At 40.0% G+C, this 16,332-nt stretch overlaps 1 protein-coding gene across 2 annotated transcripts in view; it reads left to right on the forward strand.

The window, feature by feature from the left end:
- Positions 1-16,332, forward strand: part of LOC124545019 (NADPH oxidase 4-like) — a 202,776-nt gene that overhangs the window by 155,256 nt on the left and 31,188 nt on the right. For both annotated transcript variants that reach the window (XM_047123798.1, XM_047123799.1), the window contains exons 11-12: positions 3,658-3,745; positions 13,489-13,608. In XM_047123798.1, the coding sequence (XP_046979754.1) occupies positions 3,658-3,745; positions 13,489-13,608 (208 nt within the window). The remainder of the gene's footprint in view (positions 1-3,657; positions 3,746-13,488; positions 13,609-16,332) is intronic.

A 16,332-nucleotide genomic window follows, 5' to 3' on the forward strand; every position in this document is an offset into this window, starting at 1 on the left:
CAACAAACTGTTGCCTCATCAGGAAAGAGGGAAGGAGAGGGGAAGACGAAAGGAAGTGGGTTTTAAGGGAGAGGGTAAGGAGTCATTCCAATCCCGGGAGCGGAAAGACTTACCTTAGGGGGAAAAAAGGACAGGTATACACTCGCACACACGCACATATCCATCCACACATACAGACACAAGCTGATGTCTGCTTGTGTCTGTATGTGTGGATGGATATGTGCGTGTGTGCGAGTGTATACCTGTCCTTTTTTCCCCCTAAGGTAAGTCTTTCCGCTCCCGGGATTGGAATGACTCCTTACCCTCTCCCTTAAAACCCACTTCCTTTCGTCTTCCCCTCTCCTTCCCTCTTTCCTGATGAGGCAACAGTTTGTTGCGAAAGCTTGAATTTTGTGTGTGTGTTTGTGTTTGTTTGTGTGTCTATCGACCTGCCAGCACTTTTGTTCGGTAAGTCACCTCATCTTTGTTTTTATATATAATTTTTCCCACGTGGAATGTTTCCTTCCATTATATATATATATATATATATATATATATATACACAATAGGATAATACATTGTGTGTGGGCTTTTGAGCCATATGAGGAATAATAGCCAGGTCAGATGAGTTGAACAAACTATCAGCCTATTATCATGTACAGCCAACAGCCTACATAAAACTTTAAATGGATTTCACATTAATTTAGTTAACTATAAAACTTTGTGGTCTTTATATCAGATACAAGACATATAAGCACTGAGATTGTGAGTACTTACATTAGAAATTTACTTGTTCCACAGACTACTAGTGATGGGCACAAAACAACAGTAAAAAGTTCTGAAATACAAATTTCAGAAACAATAAAGATGAAAACATTGACCTCAAACAGAAAAGTACACAAATATGGAATAATGCAACTCCAAACACTTATATTTCATAAAGAGCACATTGTTTCTTATGTGAAGGAGGTTATATTTTACAAAAATATGTCTCACTTGTTCCCCTTTTTCTTCTGTGAACACCAACTAACTTTATGTGTTGTGAACAAGCTTTTCCCACTATAGCTGTTCAACCCATCTGCTCCATTTGCTTTGTTAGCAGTTACCATTAATGATCTATAGCAACAACAAAACTTCAATATCATGAAAAGAATAGTTGGTATTCACAATACAGCAGAGATGCTGAGTCGCAGATAGACACAACAACAACAACAACAACAAGACTGTCAGAAAGTGAGCTTTTGGCCAACAAGGATTTTGTTGGAACACACGACTGCAGTCTCTGTATGCTGAGACCACAGAAACCAGAGACTCAGACCATGTGTGTGATTCCAGCCATCTGTGTGTGTGTGTGTGTGTGTGTGTGTGTTGGGGGGGGGGGGGGGGGGGGGCTGAAAGTTCAGTTTCTGACAGTCATTTTGTTGTCCCTATCTGTGATTCTGTATCTCCATTGCATGGTGAGTAGCAACTATCCTTTTCATAATACTGTTATGTTCCATCCCAGATTTTCCATTGTTTAACAACAAAACTTCTTGAGTTATACAACTACTATGCATAAAGACCAAGAATACATGAGATCATCACTGAAGCAGATATCAAAATCAAACCCATATATTCCAAGAGTAGAAAGTAGGCCTGCATCATTTTGGTTGAAACTTGATCACATTAAGTAATATGATATACAGAATGTTATGTCCAGCTTTTTAACTTACATAACATTAGAAAAAATTGGTTTTACTGTCATTTCCAGTACTTTTAGCACAAAAATCAGCTGTGCTTACCTATCTTCATAATTTGTTTCCTCATTAATGCACCAGTATATGCTTTGCCCAACACAGCTCCACTTACTTTATCATTAAATATTTCTACATCTACATCTATGTGGTTACTCTGCAATTCACACTTAAGTGCCTGGCAGAGGGTTCATGGAACCATTTTCATACTACTTCTCTACCAACCCACTCTCGAATGGCGCGTGGGGAAAAAAGGAACACCTAAATCTTTCCGTTCGAGCTCTGATTTCTCTTATTGTATTATAATGATCATTTCTCCCTACATAGGTGGGTGTCAACAAAATATTTTCACATTCAGAAGAGAAAGTTGGTGATTGAAATTTCATAAGGAAACCACCTTTGTTTCAGTGATTGCCACCCCATCTCATGTATCATGTCAGTGACACTCTCACCCCTATTGCACGATAACACGAAACGGGCTGCCCATCTTTGCTCTTTTTCGATGTCCCCCGTCAATCCTACCTGGTAAGGACCCCACACCGCACAGCAATATTCCAGCAGAGGATGGAAAAGTGTGATGTAGGCTGTCTCTTTGATGGGTTTGTCGCATCTTCTAAGTGTTCTGCCCATGAAGCACAGTCTTTGTTTCGCCTTCCCCACAATATTATCTATGTGGTCTTTCCAATTTAAGTTGCTTGTAATTGTAATTCATAGGTATTTAGTCGAATTGACAGCCCCTAGATTTGTGCGATTTATCATATTCCCAAAATTTATCAGATTTCTTTTAGTACCCATGTGGATGACTCACACTTTTCTTTGTTTAGTGCCAATTGCCACTTTTAGCACCATACAGAAATTCTCTCTGGATCATTTTGTAATTGGAATTGATCATCTGATGATTTTACTAGATGGTAAATTACACCATCATCTGCAAAAAATCTAAGGGGGCTGCTCAGATTATCACCTAGATCATTTATGTAAATCAGGAACAGCAGAGGGCCTATGACACTACCTTGCAGAATGCCAGATATCACTTCTGTTCTACTCGATGATTTACCGTCTATCATTTTCTAAAAATGAATTAATTTTTATTGGATTTTTAAAGCTGTAACACTTCACTGCTCAGTAAGGAAATTATAGTTTAACTTCTTTTGCAGTACTGCTTTAGACATGTGTATCATTTTGCAACATATGTTGAAGTCCACTACAAACAAAAATGAGGAAAGACACTCACCTTCAGCTGGCTGGTGCACGCACTTAGAAACCCAGAACTGCAAAGATGTTATTAACTTTTACGCTACCACAGTTTTCCCCATTTTAAGAACACTCTCTCATACATACAACCTCACAAAACCCCTAATGCGCCCACCTTCATAGCTGACTGGCACACGATGCATAGAATCTATAGCTGTTTAATGCATAATGCACAGAACTGTAGCTGATTGATATGTGGTTGCTTTTCCTCAATTTTGATTATTGTTTTCATCCTGAGATCATTCCTATTGTGACTTATCATAAAATTCATCATATCATAGGTCCTGTGGGTGATGTGAGAATATTTCATCACTTTGTGTGTTCCTATGTGTGTATGAACTATGTGTGTATGGGTAACGGTCATGTTATTTCTAAATGGTTTATTCAAAGTACATTCATCATTTACAAGGCTTCATTAGCACCATTGTACATCTACATAGGAAAACGTTTAACACTGGTAATATTTTTCTTATATTGCCATTGACATTTTAATGCACTGATAGGCAGGAAAATGTGTGTCTAATAACATAAAACTGAAATTAAATACAGTGAATGAGACTTAATCTCTAATATTACTTCTATTAAACAGCCACCCTGTGCCGAATTTGAAGCAAATATATATAGCTTGAGTAATGCTGCTTACAAAAAAATGATAAAATAGAATACTGATTCATAGCAATGATCTTCCTAGGTGAACTCTGTGGCCGTGTTTTGGTGCCTTTCTCGCACTGCCAGCAAACAACTGAGCTCTGCAGATGGCCATCTCCAGAACCAGTGAGGTAAGCAAAATAACAGCAAAGACTATACTATGTGTAGATTTTTATAACACATAGCAACAGAAAAAAAACCACAGGGAATGCAGTATATGAAACAGAGTTCCTGCAAAAAAAAAGTTTTATTATCACAAGTCGATAATCAAGTATATTGCACAAACCTCTTCACAGACCTAGGGATTCTCACATTAATGTATCAATACATTTACCCATAATGTTATTCATGCTTAATAAAGAGAGTGAATTCAGAAGGAATTGTTAAATTCACAAGTGCAATCCTAGAAGAAAAATAATTTCATGTAGATTAAGGAACCCATGGCTAGGATTCAGAAAGGAGGTTTTTTTTTTTTTATCCCCTGCCTAGATTTCAGAGAGGAATTTTATGTTTGGTATGAGAATATATAACTGGTTACTTGCAGACAGCATATAGAGAAATGGAAATCTATAGATATTTGAAAACAAAGTAAGGGAGTGCACTTTTATAGAATAAATACTTTTTTGACCTTAGCTGTACCGAGTGATATAATGCAAAATATGCAAACAGTCTCAACTGCATGTCAACAACATGAGGGTGAGGGTTTGAAGATGAAGGAGGCGGAACTGAGTTGTTTAACGTATCTACATACTGGTTTCATTTCACTCTGGAAGTGGAAAAGTGGCTGCTCCTTCAGCAGGGTCCAAGCAGACACCTAAGAGAGAGGTTTGGGAACCTCAATGTTAGTGGTGTTGTGGGACCCCTTAGGGAAATAGAATACAGGCTGGAAAGAAGTCCATTGTATCCTCAGTATTTTTGCCATGGGTCCACATTTGAGATGGGGAGGAGGTCCTGCCTGCGACTGTTGAGGATGCAAGGTGTGGTCACCTTCAAGTTGTGACTCATGTCACCACCAGTGACACCTATTGCTTGGGCTCTAAGGCCATCCTCCATTCATATGTGCAGCTGTGGAGACTGCAGGCCTAATTCACAGTGCAAGCACGGCTTACAATTTCCATTATCATATCCAATATTGGCTCTAAGGCCATCCTCCGTTCATATGTGCAACTGTGCAGACTGCAGGCCTAATTCACAGTGCAAGCATGGCTTACAATTTCCAGTATCATACCCAATATTGATTGTGTTCTGTTGGTTTGGAGCTGAGTGGAGGGTCTCAGGCAGAGACTCCACCAATTCTGTGGTGGCCTTGGCTGCAGATTTCTGGACCTCTGTTATGGGACTGGGAATTGTAAGACTCCCCTTGATAAGTCAGGGGTGCACTGCACAGAGGAAGCATCTACTCAGGTAGTAGAGTACTTGTGGAGTAACAAGGGTTTTTTTAGGCTAGACAGTAGTTTGGGGTCCTTTGATGAATGCTCACCAATCAAACCACAGAAAGTGAAATCAGATAATGTACAAAGTAAAGACATTTTGAATTGCAAAATTTTAACAGTAAATTCCCAAAACATTTGTAAAAAAGTTCCTGAATTTGCAACCCTTCAGGAAAGCTGTCTTGCTCAAATTATGCTGGGAACTAAGGTCTGGGTAAAACCAGAAGTAGAAAGCTCTGAAATATTTAATGAGGCATGGAATATATATTGAAAAGACAGGATGGATGCCATATGAGAGGGAGTGTTCATTGCAATCAACAAAAATATTGTTTATATAGGTTGAAAATTACTATGACTGTGACATTATCTGGATGCAACCAACTGGCCTGGATGAACTCCAGTTAATCATTGGATATTTTTACTGCCCACCTGACTCCACTGTGATGGTTGTAGAATTGTTAAAAGAAAATCCGCACTCACTAGCGCGAAAGTCCCCTAAGCATGCTGTATCAGTTGGAGGCAACTTTGAGCTATCAAGTATAGACTGTGAAACAAATACTAACAAAGAGATAGAGGGGCTGGCCAGTACTTACCTCAGCTCAGTACAGCCGATAGATACACATAAAACAGAACTGAAAATTTACATTCCTAGCTTTCGGAACTTTGTTCCTTCATCAGGGAGGAGAGAGGGGAAAAAAGGGAAGAAGGGAAAGTGGATTCAGTTACTCACAACCTGGGTTATGAAGCAACAGGGAAAGGTAAACAGGGAGGGTAGCAAGGATGGAGGCATGGTTGTCAGAGGGAAGCCAAAGATATTCTACTGTAAGTACTGAAGAGGATGCATACAGAAGTAAAGAGGTATATAGTATAAAGATAAAGATAAACACAACTATGTAGGATGAAAAGATGCGTGAATGGCTAAAGAGGAAAGGGAAAGAGGAGAAGACTGAAGAGTGAATGGGAGTGAGGTTGTTTAACGTAGGTTCAGTCCAGGGGGATGGCGGGATGAAAGGATGTGTTGGAGTGCAAGTTCCCATCTCCGCAGTTCAGAGGGACTGGTGTTGGGTGGGAGAAGCCAAATGGCACATATGGTGTAGCAGGTTCCTAGGTCCCTAGAATTATGCTGGAGGGCATGCTCCGCTACTGGGTATTGGGCATCTCCTAGGCGGACAGTTCGTCTGTGTCCGTTCATGCGCTCAGCCAGTTTGGTTGTTGTCATGCCGATGTAAAAGGCTGTGCAGTGCAGGCATGTCAGTTGATAAATGACATGTGTAGTTTCACACGTAGCCCTGCCTTGAATTGTGTATGTTTTACCAGTAGCGGGGCTGGAGTAGGTGGTTGTGGGCGGATGCATGGGGCAGGTTTTGCAGCGGGGTCGGTTACAGGGGTAGGAACCGCTGGGTAGAGAAGGTAGTCTGGGAATATTGTAGGGTTTAACAAGGATGTTACGGAGGTTAGGGGGGCGACGAAAGGCAACTCTGGGTGGTGTGGGGAGAATTTTGTCAAGGGATGATCTCATTTCAGGGGTTGACTTGAGAAAGTCATATCCCTGGCGGAGTAATTTGTTGATGTTTTCGAGGCCAGGATAATATTGGGTGACAAGGGGGATACTTCTGTGTGGTCTGGGGGTAGGAACATTGTTGTTGGATGGGGAGGAATGTATTGCTTGGGAAATCTGTTTGTGGACAAGGTCTGCAGGATAGTTGCGGGAGAGGAAAGCACTGATCAGGTTATTGGTGTAGTTGTTGAGGGATTCGTCACTGGAGCAGATACGTTTGCCACGAATACCTAGGCTGTAGGGAAGGGAGCATTTGATGTGGAAAGGATGGCAGCTATCAAAGTGAAGGTACTGTTGTTTGTTTGTGGGTTTGATATGGACATAGGTGTGGATGTGAGCTTCAACAAGATGAAGGTCAACATCCAGGAAGGTGGCTTGGGTTTTGGAGAAGGACCAGGTGAAATTCAGATTCGAAAAGGAGTTGAGGTTATGGAGGAAATTAAGGAGTGTTTCTTCACCATGAGTCCAGACCACAAAGATGTCATCTATAAACCTATACCAGGCCAGGGGAAGCAGCTGTTGGGTCTTCAGGAAAGCCTCCTCCATGCGGCCCATGAAGAGGTTGGCATAGGAGGGAGCCATCCTGGTTCCCATGGCCGTTCCCCTGATTTGTTTGTAGGTCTGGCCTTCAAAAGTGAAGTAATTATGGGTGAGGATGAAGTTGGTAAGTGTGATAAGGAACGAGGTTTTTGGAAGATCTTCGCGTGGGCGTTGGGAGAGGTAGTGCTCAAGGGCAGAGAGACCATGGGTATGTGGGATGTTTGTGTAAAGGGATGTAGCATCTATGGTGACAAGAAAGGTTTCAGGTGGGAGAGGAGTGGGAATGGATTTGAGGCGTTCTAGGAAGTGGTTTGTGTCTTTGATGTAGGATGGGAGTCTGCGGGTGATAGGTTGTAGGTGCTGGTCTACCAGAGCTGAGATACGTTCGGTTGGGGATTTGAAGCCTGCTACAATGGGACGGCCAGGATGGTTCTCTTTGTGGATTTTGGGTAATAGGTAGAAGGTAGGGGTATGTGGCTCAGGTGGAGTGAGTAAGTCTATGGAAGCCGTTGTGAGGCCTTGTGAGGGACCTTGGATTTTTAGGATTTTTTGCAGCTCAGTCTGGATGGAGGGAATGGGATCCTGGGTAACAGCTTTGTAGGTTGAGGTGTCAGAGAGTTGCCGCAGTCCTTCTGCCACATACTCCACACGGTCAAGTACGACAGTTGTGGAGCCTTTATCCGCCGGGAGGATAACAATAGAGTGGTCTATTTTCAGCTCTTTAATGGCACGGGATTCAGCTGGGGTGATGTTGGGGGTTGTCGGGATGTTCTTCAAGAAGATGTAGCATCATATATCCCTCACAAGGCCTCACAACGGCTTCCATAGACTTACTCACTCCACCTGAGCCACGTACCCCTACCTTCTACCTATTACCCAAAATCCACAAAGAGAACCATCCTGGCCGTCCCATTGTAGCAGGCTTCAAATCCCCAACCGAACGTATCTCAGCTCTGGTAGACCAGCACCTACAACCTATCACCCGCAGACTCCCATCCTACATCAAAGACACAAACCACTTCCTAGAACGCCTCAAATCCATTCCCACTCCTCTCCCACCTGAAACCTTTCTTGTCACCATAGATGCTACATCCCTTTACACAAACATCCCACATACCCATGGTCTCTCTGCCCTTGAGCACTACCTCTCCCAACGCCCACCCGAAGATCTTCCAAAAACCTCGTTCCTTATCACACTTACCAACTTCATCCTCACCCATAATTACTTCACTTTTGAAGGCCAGACCTACAAACAAATCAGGGGAACGGCCATGGGAACCAGGATGGCTCCCTCCTATGCCAACCTCTTCATGGGCCGCATGGAGGAGGCTTTCCTGAAGACCCAACAGCTGCTTCCCCTGGCCTGGTATAGGTTTATAGATGACATCTTTGTGGTCTGGACTCATGGTGAAGAAACACTCCTTAATTTCCTCCATAACCTCAACTCCTTTTCGAATCTGAATTTCACCTGGTCCTTCTCCAAAACCCAAGCCACCTTCCTGGATGTTGACCTTCATCTTGTTGAAGCTCACATCCACACCTATGTCCATATCAAACCCACAAACAAACAACAGTACCTTCACTTTGATAGCTGCCATCCTTTCCACATCAAACGCTCCCTTCCCTACAGCCTAGGTATTCGTGGCAAACGTATCTGCTCCAGTGACGAATCCCTCAACAACTACACCAATAACCTGATCAGTGCTTTCCTCTCCCGCAACTATCCTGCAGACCTTGTCCACAAACAGATTTCCCGAGCAATACATTCCTCCCCATCCAACAACAATGTTCCTACCCCCAGACCACACAGAAGTATCCCCCTTGTCACCCAATATTATCCTGGCCTCGAAAACATCAACAAATTACTCCGCCAGGGATATGACTTTCTCAAGTCAACCCCTGAAATGAGATCATCCCTTGACAAAATTCTCCCCACACCACCCAGAGTTGCCTTTCGTCGCCCCCCTAACCTCCGTAACATCCTTGTTAAACCCTACAATATTCCCAGACTACCTTCTCTACCCAGCGGTTCCTACCCCTGTAACCGACCCCGCTGCAAAACCTGCCCCATGCATCCGCCCACAACCACCTACTCCAGCCCCGCTACTGGTAAAACATACACAATTCAAGGCAGGGCTACGTGTGAAACTACACATGTCATTTATCAACTGACATGCCTGCACTGCACAGCCTTTTACATCGGCATGACAACAACCAAACTGGCTGAGCGCATGAACGGACACAGACGAACTGTCCGCCTAGGAGATGCCCAATACCCAGTAGCGGAGCATGCCCTCCAGCATAATTCTAGGGACCTAGGAACCTGCTACACCATATGTGCCATTTGGCTTCTCCCACCCAACACCAGTCCCTCTGAACTGCGGAGATGGGAACTTGCACTCCAACACATCCTTTCATCCCGCCATCCCCCTGGACTGAACCTACGTTAAACAACCTCACTCCCATTCACTCTTCAGTCTTCTCCTCTTTCCCTTTCCTCTTTAGCCATTCACGCATCTTTTCATCCTACATAGTTGTGTTTATCTTTATCTTTATACTATATACCTCTTTACTTCTGTATGCATCCTCTTCAGTACTTACAGTAGAATATCTTTGGCTTCCCTCTGACAACCATGCCTCCATCCTTGCTACCCTCCCTGTTTACCTTTCCCTGTTGCTTCATAACCCAGGTTGTGAGTAACTGAATCCACTTTCCCTTCTTCCCTTTTTTCCCCTCTCTCCTCCCTGATGAAGGAACAAAGTTCCGAAAGCTAGGAATGTAAATTTTCAGTTCTGTTTTATGTGTATCTATCGGCTGTACTGAGCTGAGGTAAGTACTGGCCAGCCCCTCTATCTCTTTGTTAGTATTTGTTTCACATCTTATATGAGATTTTCCATTAATCAAGTATAGACTGTGACATCTATGGATTCACTGCAGGTGGTACAGACAGACAGTCCTGTGAAGTGGTTCAGAATGCATTTTCTAAAAACTATCTTGATCAGCTAGTTTGACAACCACTGCAATGGAAATATTCGAGACCTTGTAACTACAAACAGGCCTGACCTTATAGACAGTGTCAGAGTGGAGACAGGGATTAATGATTGTGATGTAACAACTGTTACTAAAGTTCACAAATTCATCAACAAGGATAGAAGAGCTTTTCTGCTAGAAAGAGCAGGTGAGCAGTTGTTAAACAGTAACTGGACATCATTTAGTGACTGTACAGTGGGCACAGAGGAATTATGTGATGAGTTTAAACAAATTGTAACTTGGGAGAGTTATGTGCTGAGTCGGTGGATTAAGGATAGAAAAGATCCATCATGGTTTAATAATAAAATCCTTCAAATGCTAAGGAAACAGATATTGTAGCATTCTTGATTTGGAAAAGAACACGGATTTGTCGAAACGCAGAAGATGATGGAAATTCATATGTCTGTAATAAGATTCATGCATGGAGCATACAGCAACTCCTACAGTAATGCTGTAGTGAAATATCTTCAGAAGAACCCAAGAAAATTCTAGTTCTATCTAAAATCACTAAGTGGATTGAAGGCTTCTATGCAGTCGTAGACCAGTCTGATATGACAGTAGAAGACAGTGAAAGGAAAGCCAAATTTTTAAATTTCACATTGAAAAAATCATTCACACAGGAGGACTGTAGAGACGTACCATCATTTGAATGTTGAAATGACTCCGGTGTGGAGAAAATAGAAATAGACATCCTTGGTGTTGAGAAGCAACTGAAATAGTTGAAATCAAATAAGTCTTAAGGTTTTACAGAGTATAATCTTTGGCATTGATCCCATACTTATCTTGCATTTATCGTGAATCTCTCACCCAGTCCATAGTCCCAAGCAACTCGAAAAAAAGTGCGGGTGACTCCTGTATATAAGAAGGATAAAAGAACAGTCCAGCAAAATTACAGACCAATACCCTTAACATTGGTTTGCTGCAGAATTATTGAGCATATTTGGATGGTATGAGATTTTCCATGATTATTTTCAGTGGACTGACTGGAAACTCCCACACAGTAGTAGTCTATAAATGAACAAGAATGATGAATTTCACATTATTGGAAAGTTGAATAAAATCAGTGTTACTTTAAATTGTGTCCTCTTGTTTCCCTATTTGTCTGAGTTATTCCTTTTGTGCTCCATGCAGCACTAAGTGTAGTCGAGCTGTGTCCACAAGTAAGCAAAGAGACTTCCATATTGTATGCTGCTTCGAGGGATACTGGTGACCCAAATGTCTGATGAGCAATAATCTCAAGTACATTAATGTTTTCTGTAATGGCATTAGTTGGGTCTTTTAAATGTTAGACTCATTACAAGTCAGTTACTGTATGTCAAGAGAAGATTAAATCTATATTTAACTTCAAGTTGTTGGACTACTCCTTTAATGGAGTTCCTAACTAATAACTAACTAGGTAGTATCTTTCAGGAGTCTGTCAACTTTCACTGAACACAGAAGTGTTTGACAACTGTGGATGCTTACAATATTCTTTGTTCGAGTATAATAAATGGACTTGAAGCAGAATAGCTTTTGTTGACAAATCAGCATGAATTTAGAAAGCATTGCCCATGCAAAACTCGGCTTATCCTTTACTCACTCGATATCCTTAGAACCATGGGTGACAGGCAACAGGCAGGTTTTATATTCCTAGACTTCCAATACTTTGCAAGTGGGCCAATGACATCTTAAATAATACAACCCAGTATGTTATCCTGGACAGTGAGTGTACATCAGAGACAATAGAATTGCTCCAGAGAAGTATGTTAGGACCCCTGTTGTTCTCTACATACACAAAGTATGAAGAGCATCATTTATGTAAGTGAAGACCAGGAGTGTGCCAAGCATTACAACTTATTGGTCACCATATTCAGCTTTATTTCTGTGATACAATTTGTTAATGCTGCCATTGTTTGTAATTGTTTAAATATGACTCCAGCCATACAAGGAAAAGTCTTTAATGCTGTAACATTTTAGTTTCCCTTTCCAACACTGTTATCGCTACAGCTTATACTACCTTGTCATATCTGAAGTCAATAATATGAACTCATCCATAAGGAGTCACAGCATTCACTCAGTAAAGACTGCCAGCAAAAACAATGTACAGTTGAGTAACTCTTTCTTAATTATTGTACAGAAAGATGTGCAATATTATGCAAGTTCAGTTTTAATAGGTTTTCAGTGGGAATGAAATACATGAGCCATAAACTTTAGCTTTTCAAAAATGAGTTGGAATATTTCTTTTATCCCATTGCTTTAATTGTGTGCCATAGTTCCTCACAGCAATTATAACCTTTCACAATAATGTAATATACTTTGGCCAAGAGGACCTCAAAGGTAAAACACAAATTGTTGCTATAACATAAAATTAATGTATTTAATCACATCAAAGGAAATTCTATCAAGAAAAGCAACAAATCAGGAGACAGTGGAAAGTTCAGAGTGGAATAGCAACAGTGTTATGGAAAGAATAGATTGTTACTCACCATATAGAGAAGATGTTGAGTTGCAGATAGACGTAACGAAAAAGCATCTATACATTTAAGCTTTTGGCCAAAAGGCCTTCTTCCAAAGTAGAAAAAAAAACTCACTGTCACAGAAGCCAACTCATACATACAAAAGAGACAGTGGTCACGTGGTGTGAGTTGAGTTTTGTGTGTGTGTGTGTGTGTGTGTGTGTGTGTGTGTGTGTGTGTGTGTGTGTGTGTGTGTGTGTTTTCTACTTCGGAAAAAGGCCTCTTGTCCAAAAGTTTCAATGTATAACAGTCTTTTTGTTATGCCTGTCTGTACTCTTATCAATGCACTCTGTGTGTTCTGTTAGGCAAATACAAAACTGTACGACATCCTCTCCATTTTCTAGCTAATTCATCTGGAGTTACACTTCTGAAGCTTTTGACAGATATCACCACCATAAACTTTAGGAGTTATAACAACTTTGTGATGGGAATGTCGAGGTGTCATACATATATGACTGAAGCAGCTGTTTCCATAATCTTGCATGGGTGGATGGAATTTATGCATGCATGGAAGGCTAGTCAAGAAATATATGGCAGATTCAACTTGATCAGGATGGGAAGGAGTGATCATTTTTTGTTAGTTCTCTGAAGGAAGGCTTTGCCCAAAAGCTCATCTAATTATTATCAATTTCTATGCGACTGTGTCTTGCATAATACTTTTTCTATTTGGTGAATTGTGGTCTATTCTGAAATATGTACTGATTGATCTTTATGTATCTTTATGGGACAGGGTAAAAATAAATGTCTCTGACATAGCTTCAATGCACTGCAAATCACAATTCCCTCAAAACCGTTTCAAAATTCTTTTTCTGTTGAACAGGTTTCTGGTAGATGGACCATTTAGCAGTTCATTGCAAAGCATTCTTCACACACCAGTTGCCATCTGTATTGCAGGAGGTTCTGGAGTGACCCCATTTGCAAGCGTTTTTCAATATCTATTGTAAGTTTATTGTTATCATACATTTCACACATTATACAATACGAGCATTTCATAAACACTGTAAAATTTCATTACCGTATAAGCCGTGCTTACAATTGTTTTAACTCTTTATAAAATTATATCTGCAACTCTGTTACATAATTTAGTATAATCTGTTCTTTTCTTCTTCTTCTTCTTCTTCTTTTTATTATTATTATTATTATTAGTATTGTTATTATTATTTCTTTCTTTTCTCAGACGTTATGTCTGGTCAAAAATGGAAAGTGACGCAGACCTTGATCAAGCGTGACTTCCTTTTAACTGTACGGTATATGTTATATTGCATTTAGGAACTTTCGGGTAATTGAACATGTATCAATAATTACGGGTTTCTGTAGTTGTATATATAAGTTTGCATTTAGCTGTATTGCATTCATGTGCTGGTGGATATTTTGTGGTATGACTCCTGTAGTTGATAGTATAATTGGTATAATGTCAACTTTATCCTGATGCCACATGTCCTTGACTTCCTCAGCCAGTTGGATGTATTTTTCAATTTTTTCTCCTGTTTTCTTTTGTATATTTGTTGTATTGGGTATGGATATTTCGATTAGTTGTGTTAATTTCTTCTTTTTATTGGTGAGTATGATGTCAGGTGTGTTATGTGGTGTTGTTTTATCTGTTATAATGGTTCTGTTCCAGTATAATTTGTATTCATCGTTCTCCAGTACATTTTGTGGTGCATACTTGTATGTGGGAAGGTGTTGTTTTATAAGTTTATGTTGTAAGGCAAGCTGTTGATGTATTATTTGTGCTACATTGTCATGTCTTCTGGGGTATTCTGTATTTGCTAGTATTGTACATCCGCTTGTGATGTGATCTACTGTTTCTATTTGTTGTTTGCAAAGTCTGCATTTATCTGTTGTGGTATTGGGATCTTTAATAATATGCTTGCTGTAATATATGGTGTTTATTGTTTGATCCTCTATTGCAATCATGAATCCTTCCGTCTCACTGTATATATTGCCTTTTCTTAGCCATGTGTTGGATGCGTCTTGATCGATGTGTGGCTGTGTTAGATGATATGGGTGCTTGCCATGTAGTGTTTTCTTTTTCCAATTTACTTTCTTTGTATCTGTTGATGTTATGTGATCTAAAGGGTTGTAGAAGTGGTTATGAACTTGCAGTGGTGTAGCCGATGTATTTATATGAGTGATTGCTTTGTGTATTTTGCTAGTTTCTGCTCGTTCTAGAAAGAATTTTCTTAAATTGTCTACCTGTCCATAATGTAGGTTTTTTATGTCGATAAATCCCCTTCCTCCTTCCTTTCCGCTTAATGTGAATCTTTCAGTTGCTGAATGTATGTGATGTATTCTATATTTGTGGCATTGTGATCGTGTAAGTGTATTGAGTGCTTCCAGGTCTGTGTTACTCCATTTCACTACTCCAAATGAGTAGGTCAATATTGGTATAGCATAAGTATTTATAGCTTTTGTCTTGTTTCTTGCTGTCAATTCTGTTTTCAGTATTTTTGTTAGTCTTTGTCTATATTTTTCTTCTAGTTCTTCTTTAATATTTGTATTATCTATTCCTATTTTTTGTCTGTATCCTAGATATTTATAGGCATCTGTTTTTTCCATCGCTTCTATGCAGTCGCTGTGGTTATCCAATATGTAATCTTCTTGTTTACTGTGCTATTTTTCTTACATTTGTCTGTTCCAAAAGCCATATTTATATCCTTGCTGAATACTTCTGTTATCTTTAGTAATTGGTTGAGTTGTTGATTTGTTGCTGCCAGTAGTTTTAGATCATCCATGTATAGCAGATGTGTGATTTTGTGTGGGTACGTTCCAGTAATATTGTATCCATTATTTGTATTATTTAGCATGTTGGATAGTGGGTTCAGAGCAAGGCAGAACCAGAAAGAACTTAATGAGTCTTCTTGGTATATTCCACGCTTAATCTGTATTGGCTGTGATGTGAAATTATTTGAATTTGTTTGGATATTAAGTGTGGTTTTCCAATTTTTCATTACTATGTTTAGGAACTGTATCAATTTAGGATCTACTTTGTATATTTCCAATATTTGTAGTAACCATGAGTGGGGTACACTATCAAAAGCTTTTTGGTAATCAATGTATGCATAGTGTAGCAACCTTTGTTTGGTTTTAGCTTGATATGTCACCTCTGCATCTATTATCAGTTGCTCTTTACATCCTCATGCTCCTTTGCAACAGCCTTTTTGTTCTTCATTTATAATTTTGTTCTGTGTTGTATGTGTCATTAATTTCTGTGTAATGACTGAAGTTAATATTTTGTATATTGTTGGTATTATTATTATTATTATTATTATTATTATTATTATTGTCACATTGTAAGCACAGTCACATCCAAATATGAAAGCAGGGTTGCCATTATGAAGTGCAACATTTAGCACCGAAAGCACATTTATCACAGACACCATTGTACGGATGTAACAGAACTGCCTTCTGAATGGAGAGTGCTGCTATTTATACAGACATTGAATAGTCCAGAATTTGGAACATAAGAAACTTTGAAAACCTTCTAGAAATTATAAAGTGAAATAACAAATATTTGTTGGTGATTGGATTTAAATGGGACCTGCAGCATGCCAGCCAGTGACGCAAACCAATATTCTACAGTGCATGCAGCACAGCTTGTGGTATTATTCCCTCTCCTGGAGCAACAGTGACCTGCCATTTCATAAGTTATCACTGGGGCAAC

Source organism: Schistocerca americana, chromosome 8 (genome assembly GCF_021461395.2).
Source record: "Schistocerca americana isolate TAMUIC-IGC-003095 chromosome 8, iqSchAmer2.1, whole genome shotgun sequence".
In the NCBI taxonomy this organism is placed as follows: domain Eukaryota; kingdom Metazoa; phylum Arthropoda; class Insecta; order Orthoptera; family Acrididae; genus Schistocerca; species Schistocerca americana.